This window comes from Grus americana, chromosome 1 (genome assembly GCF_028858705.1).
Source record: "Grus americana isolate bGruAme1 chromosome 1, bGruAme1.mat, whole genome shotgun sequence".
In the NCBI taxonomy this organism is placed as follows: Eukaryota; Metazoa; Chordata; class Aves; order Gruiformes; family Gruidae; genus Grus; species Grus americana.
Genome location: NC_072852.1, coordinates 9,543,568 through 9,567,872, shown reverse-complemented (window position 1 = coordinate 9,567,872; position 24,305 = coordinate 9,543,568). Strand labels below are relative to the sequence as shown.

Sequence of the window (24,305 nt, the reverse complement as noted above, 5' to 3'; positions counted from 1 at the left end):
TCAAAGGAAAGAGGAATTGGAGAAGCAAAGAATGCAATCTATCCCATAAAAGATCAGGTGAAAGAGGAAGATAAGTCTAAAAATAACAAGGGAAACCTGTGCAACCCCCAGTGTTTTATGAACACGCTTATTAAAGCAGCAAAACTAACCAGACGGGAGGACAGGGGGAGGCCTTTTGGCAGACAGCATTTCTCTGTGGCTCAGCCAACTCCTGGTGGGATGGACACCACAGCTCGATCAGCCGCTGCACTGGATTAGCAGAAGAAATAAAGGAAGGGGTTTCTCTGAGGAAAGCGAGAAAAAGCAATAGAAAGAGAAAAAGATGAAAAAAATCACAGGAGGATCCGAGGGCTTGTAAGGGAACTTGTTTTTAAAAGAATACACAAAGAATTCAGGAGCTCGGGGCCATATTCAGATCTGGAGTGGGAAAAGGGTGAGACACAAAACTCTTCAAATGCACAAAAGCAATGTGCTGGGCTGTCTCTTCTTGTAGCTAAGAAGTGACTTAGACTGCAAGAATCTTATTTTGCTGTTCCAGAGGTTTGTTTTGAACCTTTGGCAAATCAGTAAAATATCCTGATCTATAAAAGATATTTGGATAGAAGTTAGAACCTTAGGTTCTGCAGTAGGTCAGACTAAGCGTTAATCTGCATCTTTAAACATTGACATTTGTCTAAAAATCTGACCTCAATGACATTTACTCACCATCACTGAAATAAGGATTACTCCTGTGTATCCCATCAGAATTTCCAAATGGGCACTATGAGTTGCTCTGATCCTGCAACAGTTACAGCTAAATAAGCTAGAAATGTTGTTTCCTCCTAATTCACTGAAAATCTTGTTCAAATGCCTTCTGTGATTGCTGGGAGGGCATTATGAAAACTCTGTTTCAGAATACAGAACACACTTTAAAGAAAGTCCTCGATGATTTCTTTATCAATGGATAATTTCCGGGGTGGAACGCTAAGAGACTGGAAGAAAACTGGATTTGTTATCTGGGGACAGCTGCAGATACGCAAGTCCCATTTTTAAACAGCTAAAGAAGAAAGAGCCAAAGCTCCCTCGGTTTTCAAACCACCCCTCGTGTCAGGGCTGCCTGCTGCATGTTTTTTCTGTTGCTTTTTTTTCTTTTTTTCAGCTTCAAAATTGAAATAGACTTGAAGCCTTGCCTCTGTTTAATTTCCACTATTTCCACTTGCTCTTTAATACCACTGGGAGAAGTTAGAGTAAGAAGAGCTGTACATTTTGCAGCATCAATGGCGTGGAACGTGCCGGAGATGCCCCAGTCATCCCGATCAGGGGTCTGCCAAGGACAGCAGAGGGCAGGCAGACCACGCCGCAGCACCGGGTCCCCGGGCAGGCAGGGGCGCCTGCTGCCTGCACGCCGCTCAGCATTGCGAAGGCATGATATCATGGTCATGTTGGGAGTTTATCTCCGACACAAATTGCCACAGGAAGCATTTTGTCAAAATTTCAATATCAAAGTGGTCACAGCCCCTATAGTGAACAGCTTTATTTACTTAGGAGATAAAGGCAGCTGAGCAGAAAGTTAAATTGGGGTAAGCAGCCTCCTGCTTCTGTATAAATGCTGAAAGGAAGTCAATGCCTCTCTCAAAGCCAAACATCAAAGGAAACGCATTTCCTACTATAGCCATTTTTAGACTTTGCTAGTAACTTAAAATATAAGAAATAGAAAATCAAGGCGGTGCTGGCTATGCTTACTGTCGTCAACACTTAGGAACAGCTTAGATTTCAAAAATGTTCTAGGAACTTAAAAAAGGATAGATTATCCCTCTTTGGCTTTGTTCTGAGCATTCCTGAACCACCTCATAGCTGGCAAGAAATGATGAAATTAATCTTTAAGGAAGAGCATTTCAGCATTCACGCTGCAGCGTTGTGCAGGGGTGTAGCACGCTGCTGCTTTTCCTTGCCTCTGAGCACTGCGCTGCTTTCCAGACCCCAGCCTAAACCTGTTCATATCCAGAGGTTTGGTATAGCCCATTATAAGACGAAAACATGGCATGAATCTACTTATTTGGAACCCTATATTAAAGTACTGAGCCTGCAGTACCTTGCAGTCCAGCTCACTAAGACAAAAGATAAATAACTATGCAACAATACGTTTACCTTATCTAGACAGCAAATATTACAGATATCTTTCTTCTGAGAACTTTCTTCAGTAAAATCCACTTCCCTTCTCAGTCCTTGGTCAGACAAACTCCTACAGAAATCCACTGAGTATGGAGGTCCTAAGGATTTTTATGAGACCATTTTCTCACAGCTGGTATCAGGTGATTAAAGGAAGCATTTGCAGAGTTAAGGGGTCGCTTATGAAAAATGTCCGTTTAAACTTTCCAACTTTTAAAATACTTGCAAGCATGGGTATTCAAATCAGTGATAAAGATCAGCATTGACATGCTTCAGCATGACATGTTTCCTTCCTTGTGAATCCCAGCTCAACCATGTGATGGCTAATACACTCAAAAATGCAATGAGCTTATGACCCGTCTATCTGTGCAGAGTGTTCATCCTTATGGGGCACTCTGAGTTTTTCAAGAGAGTTATTTTAATCTCTTTAGATGCCATGGGACCAGCTATTGTTCTCACTGGCACCATTTTTGTACTTAAAACTAAATGCATCTGCACTTCTTAACCAGTAATGGAGTTGCACATGCTTAAAAAAAAAATAAAATAAATATAATCTTCTTTTCTGGGGACACTATATATTCTGCATGAGAGAAAGATGCATAAGCCTACAGTGCCTACATTGTCTAAATTAGGAGCGCGTTTGCCCCAGCAGCTCAGATCCTACACAGGCCAAATCAGTCTCAGGAGCTGCCTTAGTTTTTATAGAAAAGGTGTCCTCTGCAGCTCTCCTGCGGTTGAGATGAGGGAATCAGGGCTCAGGACCTGACCTGCTGAAGCCTGGGACCACCGAGTGCAGCAAACAGCATGGGCTTGGACCATGCAATTGGGTCCATTGGAAGGATGATGAAGAAAACAGAGACACAAGGAAGTGTGTGAAAAGAAGAACTAAATAAGCTAGATAATGTGGCTTGAAGCAAAGGTTATACCATTGCTGATGTCAGAGAAATAGTGCAGAAACACCCAGATGACTTCTAGGCAAGGTATCAGCAGCAGTCCAACCTCCGTAGCTCAGTGCTTAGCCAGATTTATGCAGCTGCCTAGTACCGGTTCACTGAATACCCGACCAAGTAAATGTAAAGCCGTCCTGGATAATATCTATCTTACTCTTAAATCATTGCTCTCTTACATTCTATGTACGAAGAGTTGCTCAAAGTTGTGATGACTTTTTTAAAGTAGATGCATTTTTTGGAAATACCATTTTCTTCCTCAGCTGTAATGTAGGTCCATGCTTTTCCAAATTTAATACCAAGCCAGAAATTAGGGAAGAATTCTTTAATAACTCTTTCAAAATGTCCCTCTCTGTTTTGGCCCGATTGTTACATCTGAAGTCTAAGAGATTGGGATTTAGAAGCGTTTCCAGATATTAAATTTCTCTTTTCTTCCTATCACTTATGTTTCATCACATAAAATCCCCAGCAACTAACTCCTTATGTTGCTTCAAAACACAACACATGCACAAACACACATAATAGAATCAATGCCCATATCCCAAGGAACAGGATTTTAACAGACACAAGGATAACGGAAATAGAAGACTTCAGATAAAATACCTCAGCATAACGTAATACTCCATAAAGAAATGCCTTTGGCTTTTTATGAAGTGTTGATGCCTTAGAGGTGATCCCAACAGAGAGAAATACAGCTGTACGGTAGGAGATCACAATAGGAGAGACAATCAGGAAATGGACAGTCTGGACACAATGTTATCTCAGAGACATGGAAAAATGTATATTTATATACCTACAGGGTAGGTAGAAGTCTGAGCTGTCAACAGAAGGGAAAGGCTTGAGAGGATAATTTGAAACATCCTGAGTGGCAAATATAAATTACCAATCCAGGGAGGAGTGTGAAGTATGATTGCTTTTGAGTAAAAATAGAAGTATGTAATTAAGGAGACACTTACTGTACCAGGCCTGGGATACGGGATGCGACCTTCATATTGTACCCACCGATGATCCACGCTCTCTTTGTGAGCGTAAGGGCCATTGAAAACAGCTCTGATATCTGCCATGCTGTACACGCACACTGCAGAGCCCTTGAAGACAGAGCTGAAACAGAAGATGGATTGATATACGTTATAAACACCTCCTCAGTGCATGCCTCATCCAGCGAATTAACTAATCCCACTGAATTAATGGGTTTGGATCAATCCTACACCTGAGAGTTCATATGAGTGGTGCTAAATAACAGACAATGTGTGCAGGTCTGATAACTACAGACATCTAACATCACTGTCATTTCAGTTTAAAGCTTTGCTTGATTGAAACCTGGGCTTAGCTTTGGGCACCACTTGATAGACTGTCACTTTTTCTAGTGGCTGAGAGTTTCCAGCTATCATTTATTAGCTATTTTGATTAGAATTTTCTGCAAATGATGGACATCCCTTTACATGGTGTTCACATCTGGAAGCCTGTATACTAGTGGTATTGCAGGTGAAGTGCCTGAGAATTACAAGTTGCATTGGACAGACAATAAAAAGAGATAGAAATAAACATTTATTAATTTTTCTATGTCTTTTTCCTTTTTTTAACATATTTTTTAAAAAAAATAATCCAACAGTTCATTTTTCCAAAGAACACCATGCCAGGTTGTTGAGTGAAGTTTAGTTGCTTTATGCCATTTTATTCATTGTGTAACATTTCATTCAATTTGAAATATTTTATGTGGTTATATATTCTATGGAGCCACTGTGGTGGCTGCTTCTCAGTTAAGGAGTGCCTTGGCAATTCTTCATTGTGCTCGTACTGTTCAGCATTTGGCTAGTCCTTATTATTTACAGTTAATTCAAAGGTTCTGGAGACAAAAGAAAAAAATATTTATTTCCTTTCTCACAAGTCTACATAAAGCACTTCACAATTGCAGCTGGGAAGTTTGTTAATTAACTAATCTCTCCCCTAGAGATAAAGATGGATTATTCTCCAATCATCTGTCTATAAAAATACTGAAATATCACTTTAGAGCATAGTGGGTTTTGATCCTAAGAAACAGTTGCTGTCAAGTTGTTGCTTACAGAAATAGTGCTTCATGACAATGATTTGTGTTAAACAGTAACTATTGGTTGCTCAATGAATATGACTGAAATTTGTAAATTCAACTAGACGAGGTTGAAATAATCATTCTCAGAAGCCAGGCACACAAAGGGTTAGGGACATAATTTATTATTTCCATTTCTGAGAATATTGTCTTTAGTGACTACAGCCCCAATATTGCAAACCTTATTCAAGCAGTCTCTCGCTGCTCTCAGGAATCGGGACCATGGAACGGTTTAATACAAGGCCTGAGTGAGATCTTCAGCGTTTGTTTCCAGAGGCAAAACGTGATCCTAACCCATACCTTGTTGTAGTGAAGACTCCATATACAAGCGGGTTTCTCTCGTCTCTTGTAGAAAGTAAGAATATATCTTCTGCAATGGGAAAAATGTGTGGGGTTATTTTTTAATTAAACATCCACTGAATATTTATGCATTTACTGTTTGTAATTTGGAGATTTGTAAACATATGACAAAGCTTTATTTTTGTCTGAATTTTAATTTCTGCCATGTGAATTTGTGCTAATATTCTGAAGTTTGTCCATTTGCCGATAGTCTAGTTTTTATACAGAATTACATTTTAACTTTCCAGCTTTTGGAGTGAAAGGGAAAAAGAAAAACCCATATTTCTGATCAGAATAATTCCACTTATAATCAGGGACTTCTGATAAAAGTCAGAGATATTACCAGCACTGTTTGGAAGAGGAGTAAAATCAGAACAAGGCATAGTGCTCCTACAAACAAACAAACAAACTTCAAGCAATATGATGTTAAAATAGACTATGAAAGATATATCAACTTACGCAGCTCATCAAAATGTGTGTCTGCTCCTTCGGGACCAGGTATCGAGCACACAAGCCTGGCTTTCAGAAAAGTAGTCCACTTGTTTATCAGGCTCCTTTGACCTCCCATATCATTCTAATAAAAATAAAATTAAAAGACTTGAATAATAAGCAAAGAAGAAAAGTTTTAACATATGATATTTGATGGTAGCACAGTACTGACTATGCTTCTTCAGTCTGATTCCACAGTTTGATCTTATCATAAAAACTACAGGTTTGGGTTTTTTGTGTGTTTCCCCCCTCCAAAAAAAAAAACCAAAACAGTGTAGGACAGCCTTTTTATAAGTAGCTGCAGTAGTCACTTCTCAGGTCAGAGAGTGGGCAACTCAAATTTCCTAATTATACCCAAATCTGTTTGCAAAGTTCTCTCACCAGCTCTACAGCTGGAATGCTGTGAAAACATATGTCTGTATCATGTGATTTCTAGTTCCATGTGATGCTAATTTCTGCAATCAGTTGTTCTTCAAGAATTCTTTACAAACTCAATAATAATACAGAACATTTTGGATAGATTTCTCAAAAAAGAAAAACTATATTCATCGTAGTTCTTGCAATGTAAATATTGTGCTTTTTGTTTTGTGTACACAATATAGAGAGATACGCATTCCAGGGAAAACCAGTCATATTATTTTAATAATCATTGTTATGAAAATATCAATCTATCCTCCACAAAAGGGATTTTTTTTTTTTTCATTTATTTTACTATGGGTTTCCAAGATATGATGAGCATACTTGCCCAAATTTCCTTTAGTCACTGGAGAAAGAAAAGAAATCTATAAAGGATCACTTGAAATTTGAACTACCCTTCTGAAGGGTAGGTGGAGAGGAGTGTGGGGAGAGTGGATCTTACAAGAAATTTTTCAATTTTAAGAAGCTGGAACTAAGAGTTTTCATTAAGTACATGAAAAATCTAATAAATGACATTTATCTCTCCCCTTTGGCCCCAAATAACAGATCTATTTAAGTTCCACAATGCTATTTAGGCCCCGGGTTTTTTTATAGTGAAAACTGTAGGGGCAATGATATTCCAGCAGGAACCAAGAATTCAAACACTTAAGAGAAATGTTGTCATCACCAACAGTAGTCTCCCAGCTATAGGTTCTGAATTACCACATGAAGGTGCTTACTTCTTTTCATTTATAAACTCTGAAGTTTAGGGCATCTGTGCTGTAAATTTAAGCACCACAAATTTGGTCATAAATATTCATCCCCTCTGGATTCATTAGGAGAAATCACTTTTTTTGTTAATTGGCTTTGCAACTCTGAAGGTATAAAAGCAGCCAGTAGGAAACACTGGGTGGTGGAAATTACGTGGTATTTCCATGGATCGTATTTGGCCCTTCAGGGCTGTATCATAAATATCACAGGCATTCAGAAAGATGGTTTTAAGTGCTGAAATTCACTTCACAAGGAGTAACACTTCTCTGGTAATGCACTCTAACCGTTTTCCCTTTTCATGTACTTGCTACTTTTAAATAGGTTAGCTCAGTTGGAAATGATTCCTGTTAATCTATCGCCTTTGGAACTCCTGTTCTTACAAGAATTGCTACCTCCTCTCTTGATTTCCTGAGGTCCTGCCAAGCCTGAAGCTTTGCATCTAGCCAACAGATTTATTACAAAGGTGTCAAAATTAGCAGCCTGAAGCCAATAGGAAAAAGAAGCTCTGCATGTGTGAGTTCTGTTCAAAGGCACGGCAGATAAACTTTGTGGCGTAATTAAAACTAAACAATTACAAAGATGCAACAAAGAATCTTAAAAAGCAAGTGTTAAGCTTTTCCTTCCTCTGACAATTCGGATTAGCTAAGCAATTCTCATGATGCAGGGCTTCTACTTTGATTTCTGGTGGATGCAGTGCCGCAGCACAGGAGATGCGGTGTCTCTAACTGCCTGGCTATGATCAGAAAGCTGGGAGGAAGCAAGATGGGATGGGGCTGGAATGGAAAAAAATCACCTTTGTCTAGCTCCTGCTTCTGTCATCGCAGGCATTCAGCTTCTTCAAGAGATGGGAAAATACGTACTTGTGTTTTACCGCCCTTTAGTCATGATCCAACACAGAACTTTCACAAATGCTTATTTTAGATATATCAGTAGTTGCGCTGAGTTCCTAAAAAGTAGTGTGAACCTAATACTGTGCTCAAAGGAAGCAGTCTTAGCAAGGGCTGTGTGCTTTAAAGTATAAGATTCCACTGGATTTAAGATGTATCCATATTTCCTCTCTCTCAAGCCAGGACACAATGTTAACCATGTTATTGAATTTAAGAGGCATTAGAACAGACATTCACTAGGTGTGCCTTACATATACAGAGGTTGCCAATAGCACCGTACAGTTTATACAGGCGCGACGGGAATTCAATGACCAGCCAGCACTCTATGATCTACCAAAACCTTCTGAAGCCAGAGAGTAACAAATTCATGATGCAGAAATGGAGAGGCTGAAAAGACCTTTCACTGATTTAGGCAGTTGCACAGATAATATGCTGACATATCCTCCAACAGGCTTCTTCCTACTGCCATGGCTGAATGAAACAAAAGGTACATTTTATTAGGAGGATGTTTTTGTTTGTAGTTTTGGGTTGGGATTTTTTTTGGGAGGGGGTGTCATTTTTTTTTTTTTTTTTTTTTGCTTAGCAGCCATATAGTACTCTTCAACTCTTTATGTCATCTCTGAATAATGCAGAGTCTTTGCTTTCCTAATATGTGTCCAGGTTTCACTGACAAAGAAAGTGCAGGAATTGACAAACGCTGTGCCAATTTTATCTACAGGTAGAATTAGCTCAGCTCAGGGCAAGGAGTTTCTCAAAACTATTAATAGTGTAGGTACATCTTTGCTCCTAGGCTCTTAAGTAGTAGCTGTCTTATGAAGCTCTGGAAATCTTTATTTTTTAAAGAAAGCGCACACCTTCCTTCCTAACACTATGTTTTGGTGCAGATTAGGTCTATCTTTGACACTTCTTGGGGCTTCGCGTGGTGGAGAACATGCAATTATTCTCCTTTCTTTCAGACCATGTTGGCATGAACTCATCAGCTTTGCATGATACCTGCCTGCTGTGTTGCAGATTCCTTGAACCGTCATAGTTCATGATTACTGGCCTCTGAGAGACTGGGCAAAGGACATACTGGCCAAAAATCTTTTTTGAGACTGGGTTGTTATAGAAAGAAGACGGTCTCTTCTATGGAAAAGATTATTTAATAGTATCAGTCTGCAATGAATCACCAATGTGCTCAAAAGCTGTGAGCTGGATGTAGAGCATGACATTAATAAGATGTACGGGCTGGGTAGTGAGTGGATTGTTAAAAATGGATGGGAGAGAGAAAATCACCAAAGCAAAGGCCAGTCAGTGCATAGGTGAACAGAAATAAGGATTCAACACAAAGTTACAGAACTCTAAGACGACCACTGGACTGATTTACACCAACCAAGGATTTGCCTCAACCCTACTGGAAATGTGCGGTAAACTGGATGCACTGAAATTATTCTGGACGAGAGATACTGGTACTGAAGAGAAAGAACTCTAAATATTTCAGGCAGATGAGATAAGGAGACAAGATAAATTTAAGTGCTGAGAGAAAGGGAAGGCAGAATGAGCAAGCCTTTCATTCCAGAAATATGGCTAATCTACTTGTAACAGATGAGCAGCCACCAGTATCTGAAATCTTATCTCCCAAAATATCACTTCTAAGCACACTGGATTAGCAGTGTTTACTATAAACTTTGTTACAGTACAGATGAAGGCAATTAGGACTGCATATTTCTTTTTGAATATAAATAAAGGCTTAATTAGCACTTACTGCTTTGTAATGTCACAAGCTGTAACAGATACCAACGCTTCCGCCTGAAATACCTTCTTTTTAACAGAAAGAAGTGCCTGTAAAATCTTAGTTACTTGTGTTTGCCTGAGTTAGAGATTTAGATAATTGCCAGCTAGAAGGTGGTCAATTCAATCTGTCACCTGTTGAGGAAATGTTACCAAAAAATACCACAAAGATTTAAACACAGAAATTATCTAGATACATGGGGAAATAATCCAATATTATTTTAATCAGTCAGACAAACATTTATTCTACAGAAATCCCAAAATTTCAACCCTTTTCAATGAGCTGGTTCTAAAACATAATTTGTTGGCATGAGAAATCAAGTTTCTACCAAACTACATTAATTCCAATATCTGATGTACAACTTAGTGGGCGCAGGTAAGTGCATGGCTTTCTGACATCCAGGAAGAATGCTGTTCAAATGCCACAATGTAAAATTTTTGAAGTAAATTAAGGTCATATCATATGCCTTTCTTGGGACACTTCCATGGAAAACTCAGTTTTCTGATCTGCAGTTTATGTATAACTGAACAAAACAACAGTTTTTTTCAAACCCTCTAGCTAAAGACAAGATTATCATGAAAATAAACTCCATCAGAATAAATATTGCTCTATGTACAAGTGATTTAAAAATCAACTTATATTAAAGACTTTCTGTTGTATTTATTTTCTTTTCTATTGTATCTTATATATTGTATAAATGTAGCTTCATTGAAATGCACAGATGTTAGTCTTGGAATCTAATAGGCAGGAAAACAGATGGCAACAAAGCTACAGAACATCTGCATCTTCGAGGTTTTAAATCTTTTGTTTGTTTGTAAGTAACGGTGACAAATTGAACATTAGAACAAAAAGTGCAGTTTTCTGAAAATCAATCAACGTCAAAGATGTCAAACACTGTGATTCATAAAACTTTAAAGACAGTAATTATCCTGAACAGCCTCTTAAATAATAATAATAATAATAATAATAATAATAATAATAATAATAATAATACTATGATTGGAATTTCTAGAAGCAGGTCATTAATTAGAGCCAGTGGCAAGATGTGCAGAAGGGCCATCCAAAGTGAATTCCTGGCTTGAATAAAAGGAAATGCTGGAGAACAGAGGGGAAAAGTGCTGAAACTGCAACAGGCCCCGGAGCCTTTCTCTTGTGTGAACCCAGCTATGCTACAAAACCACCAGAAACAAATGGCATCCCCTGCAGCAAAGCCTTACATCATGGCGGGGGGGGGGAACCAAACCCAAAACCAAAAACAAACCCAAAAAACAACCTTCCAGCAGACTTTATAAATGGAGAAACAGCCAACAATCTTCTTTGGACTTCTGTCTTCAAATTCATAATTCTTTTTTTAATTATTTCATTTTACTTTGCATTTTCTAGCCCAACCCAGCTCTGTACTGAGCTAACACAGGAAAGTAAGATTTCCTCTTTCAGAAATTCAGGTTCAAAATTTCTTGTCCAAACCATACTGATGTCAGATGAAAGATTCCTCCCACGATTTCAGCAGGCTATGGGTCAGATCCAAAAACATCAAGCAACACTTGAAGTGTGACTTGAGGGAGAATAAAAATACACTTGCAATATAAACAAGAGAAAGGAGGCACACACAATTTTAGATCTTTGACTTCTCTGCTATGGATACCTTGAGTAAACTTGGGAAAGTTAGTTCACGTCTGCGTCTACAGTCCTCATCTGACAGCGAGAGTGGTGACTGTTTAGTAATTCTGCTGTTTCTATGAGATTATAAAACCTTCCATAGGGAAAGCTTCTCTTTATAAGGTTGTATGTTGTTCCGTATAAGCCAGCACCAACCCCTCTGGACACTGAGGATATTGCTAGTGTAGAATACTGCTGCTGCTCAAAGTACTTGATCCAAAGATGAGCATTTGAGTGAGACAGCCTCATGTACCACGTGCTTACTCACAGTGACATCCCTTATCAATTCTTCAGTCTACGAACTGCGTCTTGTAAGGTCTCTAGCACTGCGGTAGCATTTGCACATAATTAGGCAACAGAACTAAAGGCGCAAAGATGCCCAGACCTGATAGGAACTGTGCAGAGTCGCACATCACCTCAACAAGAAAGCCTGGAATAAACTCAGCCCTCCTGATTTCCAGGGTGATGCATCAGCCTGGTATCTCTACAGTGCTCCTCAGACCATCAGTGCAGGCTGCACACCCTTTATCTCCTCCAAAAGTATAATCAGAAGTTCCTCTAGATTTGTGTGGTTTGGACATTAAGCTTTCCCCTAGGCAAACCTGTTTTCAGTGAATCCTTCTATGATCATTTTTCACATCTTTCTTGGGAGCTCAATACCATCACAACTTGAAACGGAAAACTCATAGTCTAGAGTATAGATGTGCAAAACCCCAGACTGCTTTTTGGTCCCTGGGACTTGTCATTTCTGAACAGCTTTCTGAAATCATTGTCCATCACAGTCCAGAAATGAATGCACGGCTTGTCCTGACTCCCTGCTTATTTTCCCCATCCTGAGACAGAATCATTGTGTCAGGCACTAAGACTACAGGGTCCTCATCATTAGTGCCGTATATTTACTGATCTCATAACCTGTCACTGCTCTGTACTGCCTGGCTTCATTCCCTCAATGTAAACCACACTGCTTGTTGCAAAAAGAATTGGAGAGGTTAAATAACATCTTCTACAAACTAAGATTATAGGTTGTGGATCAAATCATTCATTGAGCTCTGTGCACGTCCAAAGTTGATTGCACATCCAGGGTTAAATATAGATCTCAAAAAAAAAAAAAACCCAAACAGAAAAGCTAAACATTTGTCTCAACCCATGTCCTTGCCTAACTAGAGAGCAGGATTCGGCAAGAAGGACTCACATATCTATAGTCATCAGCATGCAGGAGTGCCGTGGCTAGTGTCGAACCTGCTTTTGGCTTCCTCGGCTGACATGAGTTAATGCCCAGCAGGACTGAACCAGGGAAGCCTTTGGCATGAAACCAGAATGAAGCTCAAGTAGCTGAATGTATGGCGAGATGACCCAGTGGCATTGGAAAGCTGACATGAGACCTATGAGTAAGGATGCCACTCTGGGCAGTCACATATTTCTATGCATTAAGACAGTGGGAAAGAGGGTCTTTATCACAACCATAGCAAAGACTACAAGACTGTAGACCACATCTACTGTGGAAAAGCCCTCTCTCTGAACTATGAATGAGAGAAACAGTTTTAGGTCTGAGTTCCTGCTCCTCAAGCAGATTTGTTATTTCATTCAGAATGGCAATGTACTCATATTAAACATGCATAACATGGTTCACTACAGAAAATGTTGATTTTTATTTTGGAAAGTGTGTAAACATGACACCCAGAGGTTTCTACTGAATTAACTTTGGATGGGATCCAAACTGGAAAAATCTAACTATACAGCAAAGAAAAATTCTGGACTGTTACTAAGCATAACATGAGATAAAAAAAACAAAAGCCAGAAACTAACAGGTTCAGGTAAAGACAGGGAAATGACAACAGCAAGTTTGCATGTGCTTTGGGACAGATGAAATAATAAAATTAAGCACCATTTTATCGTAAGGCCATTGAGCATTCCTGCTAAGATTACCCCCAACAGGTTAGCTAGTATTAAGAACGTTCCCCAAAACTGCTCAAAGGCTGCCACAAAGTAGATGTACTCCACCGCATCCGTCATTAGGCTGTTGACTCCAACTTCAATGGAAATTTGAAGTGAACAAAGGGCGATGGCTGAACTAATAAAATATGTTACGGAATTCTCAGGAAAATCTACCTTAAGTTTTGAGTATCATCTGTTCATGGTTTATTCCAGTGTGTTTGTCTTGCCTGTCTTTTATCTAAACTTTCGTCGATACCAATATAAATTACATGATAGAGATACATAAGAAGGATATAAAAAGACAGAAAAAAAACCCAAAGAACAAAACCTTCAGGTTATGAAATGTGGCATTCTTAATCATGAAGCTACAGGCAAGTCGAGTGACTAGATGGATCGTGCAATTAATGTCAAATAGGAGATCAGAATTCATATAGTTTGAATGCATTGAGAGCACTGTGAAACTGAAGCAGTGTGAGATGTAGCACCGGGATAGGCTTGTTTCTTTCTGAACAAATAGACCTGAATTTGTCATTCACAATTTCACATTCTTAAGATTGTCTTGAATTTCACATTCCAGGGACCCAGGAGGGCAAATATCCCTTTATAGTCAGTAGAAAATATGTCCTTCAAAGACTGATTTGGGTTGAAGATGGAAGGAGTCTTCCTCTAAAACATATTAATCTGCCTTTATTTATTGAAGTGAACGCCTGATAATTACTTTCCTCACTTGGATACATACAAGTACCTAAATTCACTAGTGTGGGACAGTGTGACCACAGTATTGACAACCACAGGTTGAGAGGTGGAAAAGCATGAGACCGAAAAACAAAGGTAGGTCAACATCTTACAAAGTCCTTTAGAATTTAGCATGCTGAAACATCTGCATTTACAACAACGTACTCAATCAGCGACAGCAAAGCCTGAACTGTAAACTGTGGTACATTTTTATGTTAAATGTACTGTTAGGAAAAAAACCAAAACAAAACAAAAAACAAACAAACAAAAAAAAACCACCCAGGAAGATAATTGTATCACATAAGAAAACCTGTAAAATCACAAAGTAATTTTTTGCTGCTCTTAGAGATATTTGAACATCTGAATCAAAGCACTCTGAAGTCAGAGGCTTTGGTTTAGACTTAGGAACTCCACTCCAGTTAACTCTGCAGGCTTCCCACTTCCAAACCAGTGAGTTACCAACAGTGTCTTCTGCAATGAGTCTCTCTGGGAACTGGGATGATTTCCAGAGTTTGCTTCAGAGGTTCTGCAGCTGCATTTCCACAATCCAGTTTTTAAAGCTCTATCTTGACACTACAATTTCTTTTTCATTTTCCCGGAGGCTCAGTAAAATTCAGTCACACCTCTTTATACATAAGCATAACTTACATATTTTTTCTTCATCTGCAAATCATGATTTCCCCCCTCAAAAACCCCACCAATTTCATTGTTGAAACACACCCATGAGGGACAAAAATATACAAAACTTCCTATACTCACGCCTGTACCCTTGCCAATAAGGAAAGTTGGACCAGAAGACCTGACAAAGCCTGATGTTGTATCTCTTAATTCATCACAGTCAGAAGCAGATACTATATGGAATTGACCTCTCTCCAACACATCAGCCCTTAAAATGAAATCATCTTGATAAGCATCTGCTTTTCTCCATAATTTGAAAACTTTCAATTGGCACATAATATTCAAATATCAAATTCAGAAGTCCAAGAGAAGTTGGCTGATGAAAGACTCACTGCTGCAAAGATGCTCAATGGGCAAATGAGGGCCAAAGTTTGTCTAGGGATGACATTTTCAAAGTGGTTTTAATCATTATAACTGAGAATTTAAAAAAATAAATAAAACAATAACAGACAAACAAACAGAAAAACCCAAACAACCAAAAAAACCCAAATACATTTACCCAATATTCACCCACAGTTAGCACTGGGGCTAGGCAATATGGTGACAAAGAAAGTATGCAAGCACGTCATACATGGTAAGTTAAATCTCGCCTGGAATGAGTTGCCTCCAGAACTGGAAGCGGGATAGCTGCACAAGCATGGCTCTGAGCCCAGACTAATTAGCCCTGCTGAGAACACGTTAACATGGCTATTTCGCTTCCCGGACCCAAGCTAATACGTCTGAACGCTAAAGCATTACGCTGTGCGGACAACTCACATGGTTTTGGAGATAGATCAATTATCTGCACAGTGATGCATTACACAATATAGCAATACAAAGAATGTTAATGACCCAGTTATCCCCAGTCACAGTAAAGGCATGGCTAGACTATTTCCAGGACAAGAAAAACACCTCCTAACTTTTACACACAAGCAGCTCCACGGCAGAGCCCACCAGAGACCATGGACTCGGAGTCACGGAGGAATAGCTCCCTCCTGCCATTCCGGGAATACAAATTGCCTTAAAGCACCAGACGGGAGGCAAGGTCACAGCCTTGAACTCTGCTCACGTTCATGGCTTTGGAAATAAATCACATTACCCAAAGGTGGAATGCAGGGTGTGTCCTGGGCTCTTGACTCAGGAGCTCTTAAAATGATTACATTCCAGTCTGTATAGAAAGTACAGTTTAACCAAGAGGGCTGTGCCTAATTGCTATATTCTCGTCCCCAGGTACAGCGTGGTATATATGAGGGTGGAATGACATACCGAAAAAAAAAAGACAAAGAGCTCACTTGTTCCCACTAGAACAAAGGCTGCTTCTGGACACTGAACAGGGGCCCAAAGTCTGATTTCTTGGCAGTTGAGGTCTCGGAAATAAGTCTCTAAGACTGCATGCCGTAACTTTTGCAATACATCACCAAAACCATTAAAGAGAAGTTTGTAACACAGAAAACGCAAACCACTGTAATAATAAACAGGATTTTCATACTGCAGCAGAGAGACTACTGCTTTTGGCTAATTTCCACATCATTCCAATAGAATGAGGCTGTAACTATGAAAAAATGTGTTTCTATATAGAAAACAAACAAACAAAAACCCCAGCAACCTTCCTCCCTCTCCAAAACCTTTCTGTGGACTCCTGTAAATTAGGATTTTTCAGTTTTCACCTTATTTATTTTCTAGGGCTATATTTGTGCATATGTTTTAAGGTCGTCCTTAAATAGAATTACAATTCTTTCATCATTTTGTGGTGGATATGTATACAAAAATGTAGCTGACTTGTTACTTTACTGCAGAGAGCACAGTGCATGGATGCTGCAATTTTTGTTCAAAATCTGCCTCAGTGTGTAATGACTGTGTCATGTCTTTAGCTGATGCAAACTGGTTCAGCAGTGTGGGCTTGAAGACAATGTAGCTGTAAAAGCTTATGCCTGTGTTTCTAGAAATAGAAGTACATGAGTCCATGCTCTTAAGAAGTTAACGTTTATATGATCATGTAATATACATATGTGTATCTGTATGTATTTTAAAAAAAAAAAAATAAACTGCTGGCTAATCTTTAATAGTATTTTTTTTTTCCTTTTTCCTTATGACCTTACTTGAAAAGAAAGCAAATAACCCAACAGGTTACACTTTACGTAAGTAGGAACATCCCATAAGTGGTATCAGGTATTACAGATAGGCCAATGACCCTTTTTCTTCCTCCCTCAAAGTAAAAATAGGAAATGCTGTTTGCCATGATAAATTACACAACTGGCTCTGAAAGTGACTGTTGAAAGCACTTCCTCCCAATTCATACCGATATCCCCTAGTGATATACAGAATGCAGATGACATAAATCTAAATTAGTGCTATTTAGTGCTACAGTGGCTGCGTTATTACAACGCGTGCTTCGAGATGGTAAGTATGGTCTTATGAACAGGACAAGTGACAGCTGTTTGACTCTGGGCGAAGAGCTGCCAGCAAGAGCATTGTAATCTGGGTCTGAAAGTAGCTGGGAAAAGGGAATGTTTTCCAGAGAAGATTTTCCCTAAGGGGGAAGATCAGTGAGAGACCATATTGTTGAGCCATTGAAAATTAGCCAAAGAATAGGCTGCATTGACTAACCTCCTTATTAAAAACAAAGCCTATTCTAATTTCAGCATGTGTCTCTGGCACTAATGTACAGGAGCCCTTAAGGCATAGTGAGGTACGGAGCAATTGAGTTCTAGTAGAAAAAAACAGGTTTACAGCAAGCAAACGATTTCAAAAGTTGCTGGGCTCCTCCCATCTACTGTCGTTCTCTGCTTGCTAGGGAAAGAAGGCAAAGGCTTAACTTTATGCAGTACAGCTCACGTTAATGAGACAGTGCAAGTAGAAATTGTTACGTTATCAACTGTGGCAACCAAAGACATTGTTCCCATATCAGAGAGAATTAAGCATAGCAGATGTTTTATATCAGAGCACAGATACAGAGGATCTTAGTCCATAAACAGATGAGTCTATTTGCATATTCTAATTTATATTAAATACCTATAATAATTCTAATTATAATAATTTGCATTATAATGATTTTTTTATTTGCAGGTAATCAAGACAAATGTACAAAAAACCAGGAGTCTGAATTTTCGAGAGAATTCTGCATCCATCAGCAAGTGCTCAGTAAGTGAAGAAGACAGTGCAAAACTAACATTAATATAATCACCTTACTTATCAGTTTCCGTTATTTTGCTTTGACTATTAAAAATAAAATTCAAGACATTTTTTCCTGTTAACATGATTACTCTACAAATTCAGTCTCATTTGAGGTATGATTACGCATGGTCATTAGGATTTCCTTACAATGCATTTGCTTTTATTATGATATCTTATCTCTTTTTTTCTTTAGGTAAAGGATACTGGAGATCTCTAGCTAATACATCTTAGTTTACTATAATCTCTCATATGCCTCGGCTTGAAAATGTTGTCTACCAATTTCTCCTAATGCATTAAGTGCTTTCTCATAATCAGCAAATGCCACGTCTAGCAGCAAATCATATATGTTTGCGTTTCCATTCTGCCATTAATCACGCTGCTGTGAAATACCCAGCTAAAGATTATCCATTCCTTCGTCTGGCTAAAAACCTACTAGAGAACTGATTTATGAATGAGTTTTTTGTTTTCTTAAGATTTTTGGTCAAGGACAGAAGTGTGAAATGGCTGTGGTCACCGAAATCTCTATTGGAGTTTGGAGTTTGCTGGACTGCAAAGCAGTTGTAGATTTACACAGTCATACGCGTATGTCCACTCTTTGTTTTTCAGTGTATGTCCATTAGCTGAATGGGTGCTCTTCTCCTAGGCACATCTTACTGCAAATCACAAACGCTTTTGTTGTTTACTAATTTTCAAGCTTCTTAAGAAGAAAATTTTCACTGCTAGCAGAGTCACGTTGCTCAGAGAAGGCAAGCAAATGAAAGCTTCTGAACAAAATATCACAGAAATAGACCTATTTGTGTGATTGCTGTGATGATGTTGCCAATATCTAGTTCATCATGAGATAAACATTTGCTCAAAGCTTATATTTACTAATAAATACGATGACAACTTTAAAGTCCCATTTTCCTGACTTTTACCGGTGATTCCTGGGTACCTGGATTCACTGCAGACCTAAGGACAGGATGGGAGCACTTACCCTGACTGCTTCTCTTCCTACAGTGTTTTGGAACAAAGGGGTGGATAGAGACAATGTCTGACACAGGGGTGGATAGGGCCTTCTGCTGTAGTGGGAAGACGACCTTAGGGCTCTTGAACAGCAAACTCTACACTGACTGCTGCCTTCATATGCAGGAATTGGCTTATCTCCTCGTTACCATTTGAGGAGGATTCTTCTCTTCACAGAGAAGCTTCTTCAAAAAGAGTGCAGCTCATGAGAAGCTGAGTCTGCATTATGAATACTACAGGGGCAGAAATCTATCAAAAGGGGCAAAACCAAGCATAATGAAACAGCAAGTGAAGGGAGTAACCATTCAAAGGAGGGTAGGCACCAACAAATGAAACTCGTTGCACTGCAGTGGACCTGGGGCCTGGTTCCTCCTGGTCAACAGGTCAAGGACTGCACTTCTTCCCAGGGAAGGAAATCTCTGGGCAGATGTGGGTGTAGCTCTGGAACTATATACATTTTTATCGTCCCCTCACCCCAAGTGATTATCAGGAATGTGCAGAAACAAGTGACTGACCCCAGCTCTCAGTAATGCCCAGGACTGATGTACTGAGCTAGGCTGAAGGGATGGGTTTGTGTATCCCTCCATTCAGTGGGCACTTTCCACAAAAACCCAAATACCTTGCTACTGTGTACACTTCGACAAGTCAATCCTCGCTGAAAGCTTATGAAACAAAGCAGGTCACTGATGCATATCGGAAGGTCAATACATTATCGTTTAGACACAGGATTGTAATTTATAAGCATATTAGCTCTGTTAAAAGAGGTACGCAGTCAGTATCAAGTCTATTTTTCAGATGAGTACATTTCAGGGGGCATTAGTAGTCTGTGTTCAGAAAAATTACTATGATGACCCATTGGATAACAACACTATTTCCTTCTGATCTGAAGAAGAAAACAGATTATCACAGGAACAAACCAAACATTTTTTTTCTTCTTTTTTTTTTCTTTAAATAAAATAGAAAGATAGAGTCCTCACCTTACAAACTCGCCCAACTCGGGAAAGGATTGTCTTGTCAGACGTGCCACTATCTTGTGATATTTCTCGGAAAAAGAAGTAGATTTTGTCATCATCTGGGTTATAGGTGTCCGGGATGGGAAAAGTTCCAATGAATTTTGCTCCTAGAAGTTCCCCCCCCAAAAAAAAGTTTTAAAAATCTGAAGAAAAGTCTTAACACTTGTTACTAAATTTCTGCTTCAATATCTGCATTTATGTTGCATCTTCCAGTGAAACAAAAATATCACTATATAGACATGTAGTGGTAAGTTTCTTACTAACTCTGATCTAAAACCACCATAGATTCTGAAATATTTACTCTTAGTGTGATATTTTTGTGTCTGTATCTTACTACCACTTGCATAAATATGCAGCACTGGCTATCATTCTCTGTTTGAAAGTAGGATAACTCTCAGTACAAAATATTGCCTACAAAAATCTGCCTTACTGTTCTCGCCACCGATACCAAGCTAAGTAGATTTCCTGAAACCACATGGTAGAATTTAAATTAATTTAATTACACTTGCAGCAGTTATGAGTACAGAAATACACTGCTGTGTACTAGAGATAACTTGCAAAAGAATGAAAGAACTTTTATTGATCCATGGGATTAAAAATTCAGTATAAATGATGGTTTTCCCAAGTTAAAAGTTTCCTACATATCTGTGCTGTAAGAATCTCACTGACTATACCTACCAACTCCAACACAGTGCCAGGCTAGGATTCCCAAGTTAGCACACCAAACTCCACAAGCGACTGGTCAGCCTTAAGGACACAGTTCCTTGTTGTGCATGAAAAGAGATCAGCTATATCAACGTAACTGTTTGTTTGAGTTATTTAAATCTGCTTTCTGCAAGAAATGTTACAGCATGCCTTGCCTTGACATGCTAAGCCATTATACTGCTTCTGGTCTCTTCCAAAGCAAACTTGGCTGTCTCTGCCTGCATTTTATACGCATGCCTATTGGGCCAAGAATTTAACACGCGTCCTTCCTTCCTTGTCGTCCTCAGCTCCCTCGTCCATGATCTCCAGTCCTGCTCTACCTGCTCACCAGTCGTGCTCTTTTGGTTTGGTTCTAGGTTTTGGGTTTGGGTTTTTTCCTTTAAATTTTGCACTGTGATCAGAAACTAAACTAATTCCAGGGGTCCCTGACTTCAGCAGAGCAGGCGACAATCTTGCACAAGTGAACCAGATACCTGGGGAAGGGATTTTTAAGACATTCCCCAATGTGCTACAATAGATGAGCTCTTCTGAGGGCACTCGGATCGATGATGTTTTTCTTTAAACAGAAGTGGCTATACAAATACAGTGCAAAGAGACCCTTGACTCTAAAATACATTCTTTCAGCAATAAAATACACAGTCTTTGTCCCCCGTAAGCAGGTAGGCTGCATTAGGAAGCAGTAAGGAGAATGGGGTAAAATGGTAGAGCAAACAGAGCACACTGGCGATACGTGGGGAATACTCTTATCAGCTTTTAATGTATCTTTGTGCCTTTCTCCTCTTTATGATTGTTACTTTATATTAGCCTTGAGGAATTTCCACCATGAACTATGCAGTGCGCACACAACAAAAAGAGCGTCCTTGATTCAAAAGTTCGCAGGCAAAGGCTTGCGACAAAACGCGATTTGTTTAAGCGCTGAATGTGCACCTTCATGACAGAAGAGTAAATTTATGGGTCAAAGTAGCCACAGTGCTGCTTCCATTTTAAACCTTTCTGACACTAGGGAATGGCGTCAGCAGAAAAATGAAATGATGCAGGCATCAAGCTCTATAAATTTAAGTTAAGATTTCAAAATGAGCCTACAGAAAATATTCAATTACCCCCCAGGGCCTGTAAGGCTACTTTGAAGATTAGATCTCTAAGCGTGAATAAATACATAAATATGCTTCCGGTATGGTTTTTTAAATATGCGGTTAGCTAAATAGCCATTTAATAGGAAAACCTGTGAAATACTTCTATAACATGCTTTTGAATTTCACACAGATTTTTTTTTTAATTCACATTCACAGAACAAAACTCTGAATATACTTTTTTTTTTTTTTAAATTAAATTTCATTGCTTTACTTGGCAAGCCAAATGCAAAAACAAATGTCTCAATACCAATTCCTGGAACAGATTTAGAAGAATCTCTAACAAATTAAAGGAACACAAATATTTAATGATTTTAAATCACAATTGAAAACACTGAAGTTGAAAGTTAAATCCAAACAAAAATACACTGTAAAAGATATGAAGACAAAGAGACTGAAAACAATTTAATCAAAGAGATCATGACCTGAAAAGCACATTATGTTCTGCAAGTGAGATCTTTGTCTCATCTTTTGTAATCCAACCATACAACATAGAAAAGTGAGTTTAAACCAATTGTGAATTAGGTTTTTGGATTCTTTGCATGGGAAACAAATTATATGATGATGATTTTAAACCACTGTTTGTTTTCCTCTACACACAGTTGTCGCCCCCTAATTGCTTCAGTAGAAGATTTTCCCACATATTAATTTCATGGCTAGATTGTGTGTAACCAAAGAGGGGAATAAAGGCATCACGAGCTCTGACAATAGATGGTACAATAAACTCAGGTGGTGTCTGCGCTTTTTTAAATACGGTCTTGTGGCCTAGTGGGAAGAACTTTTACACCTAGTCCTTCACTGCTGGGTTCAGTGGAGTGGTCGTGTTTGCTGTCGGTTACCTGCTGGCTATCACACCCTTGTAACGCCAGCAGCAGTTTCAGACAGTGCAAGCGTGCGTGCCTTAGTAAGACCCACAGAGAAGTAAGACTCACCAGGCTCAGACAAAAAGGACAGCAAACGAGCAGCAGAGCATGAAGAAATGAAACAGCCACCCAAAAGAGTGGGAGGCAGCAGCTCTTTGTAGTTGGGCTGCCAGAAATATGTGGCATGATAAAATGCAAAGATGCTCACCTCATTTACATTTAACTGTCTAGAAGTCAAGCTCCTAACCCATACTCATCCAGGTCCTCTCTCAGGGAGGGGCACAAGAAAGAAAGTGACAATGAATAATCCTATTTTAAGACAGATTCCTACAATAGGTGGGGTGAGTCACCCTCTGGAAGTGTCACCTCTCTCTGTAAATTACAGAGACAACCAAAACGACTGAGCTCAGACAGGATGCTAACTTTTGCCTTTTAGAGCTAAGTGAGCTGAATCCCATCCAAAGTTCGCAGAATATAAAGAAGTCATTGCTTGTAAGTCTTTGCCCTGGCAGAGGCGACTAAATTGCAGTAAAAAAAAAAGAAAAAATAAAAAAAGATGAATGCAATTCAGGGCAGCACTCATTCCAACTATGGCTTTAGCTTCCTGAGAAGGAGGGAGGAATGTGCAGCTGTTCAGTGCACGCCTGTGTGTAGCGCTCGGGTATCCCGCCACGGGACGCCCTCCTCTACCCGCTGGGCTGGACCGGGACAGACTCAGTTCCAGTGGGCGGCTTTGCCATCCGGAGCAGGGCCACCAGCCCCACACGCCTTGTCCCCTGCTCCGGCCACGGGTGAGGCAGCTCCGGTCAGCGGCTGCGGGAGCGCCTGATTCTTCAGCTCTGCGGGAGAAGGGCTGATGTCTGAGCAGGGGCAGCATCCCCTCTGTCTTCAGAGCCACCGCGTGCAGGAGTATGAGCCCGAGTGAGCGTGAGTCATGGGAAAGATTAGCTGCCTTCCTCCCTTTCTCCTTTGTGGAGCTGCTATTCAGTCATTGAGATTAAGACATGTCTTAATTAGTCAAGATAGAAATGCCCTGCAAGGAACTGGAAGGTATCCTACGCATTTTTCCCTTATGCTTTGTCTTTTCCTCCCTTCCCCCAGAAAAGGATAATCCTGTTTCCAGAAACAGAATAAGACTAAACTTTAAAAATATTAAGGTGCATTAGAGCAAAATTTCCTCAGCCGTCTGGAAGAAAACAAGTTATACATTTTATGCTTATCCTAAGTAAAACATGAGTCATGCCTGGAAATAATTTATTTCTAATTGTACAATTACTCAAGTATGTACAACCTTTCCTGGAGGTCTAACACATGCTTGGTAAATGGGTGGTAGATTTAGGGAAAGGGGGATTTAGATGAGATGGGAGTCTTAAACCTGAAATCAAGTAAATATTTTCTTTATACCAATATCGGCTGAAAGCACAAATGTATGCAATTGGTAATGTTACACAATAAACCAGAAATATATTGGCTACCTTATGGCTTATTGCAGAAATGCTTCCATCGCTTAGAGTTGCACTCAAAAATTTTCTCCAACCTTAAAAGGACTGATTCAAAATATTAAAAGCACCGAGTTTATATCTATGCCTCTTAGT

General features: G+C 39.4%; 1 protein-coding gene across 4 annotated transcripts in view; it reads right to left on the bottom strand.

Annotated features, from left to right (window-relative positions):
• SEMA3D (semaphorin 3D) overlaps nucleotides 1-24,305 on the bottom strand; it is a 146,235-nt gene that overhangs the window by 31,143 nt on the left and 90,787 nt on the right. For all 4 annotated transcript variants that reach the window (XM_054830619.1, XM_054830606.1, XM_054830614.1 and 1 more), the window contains exons 8-11: nucleotides 19,977-20,119; nucleotides 5,980-6,094; nucleotides 5,482-5,551; nucleotides 4,052-4,196 (exon numbers count right to left, since the gene is read on the bottom strand). In XM_054830619.1, the coding sequence (XP_054686594.1) occupies nucleotides 4,052-4,196; nucleotides 5,482-5,551; nucleotides 5,980-6,094; nucleotides 19,977-20,119 (473 nt within the window). The remainder of the gene's footprint in view (nucleotides 1-4,051; nucleotides 4,197-5,481; nucleotides 5,552-5,979; nucleotides 6,095-19,976; nucleotides 20,120-24,305) is intronic.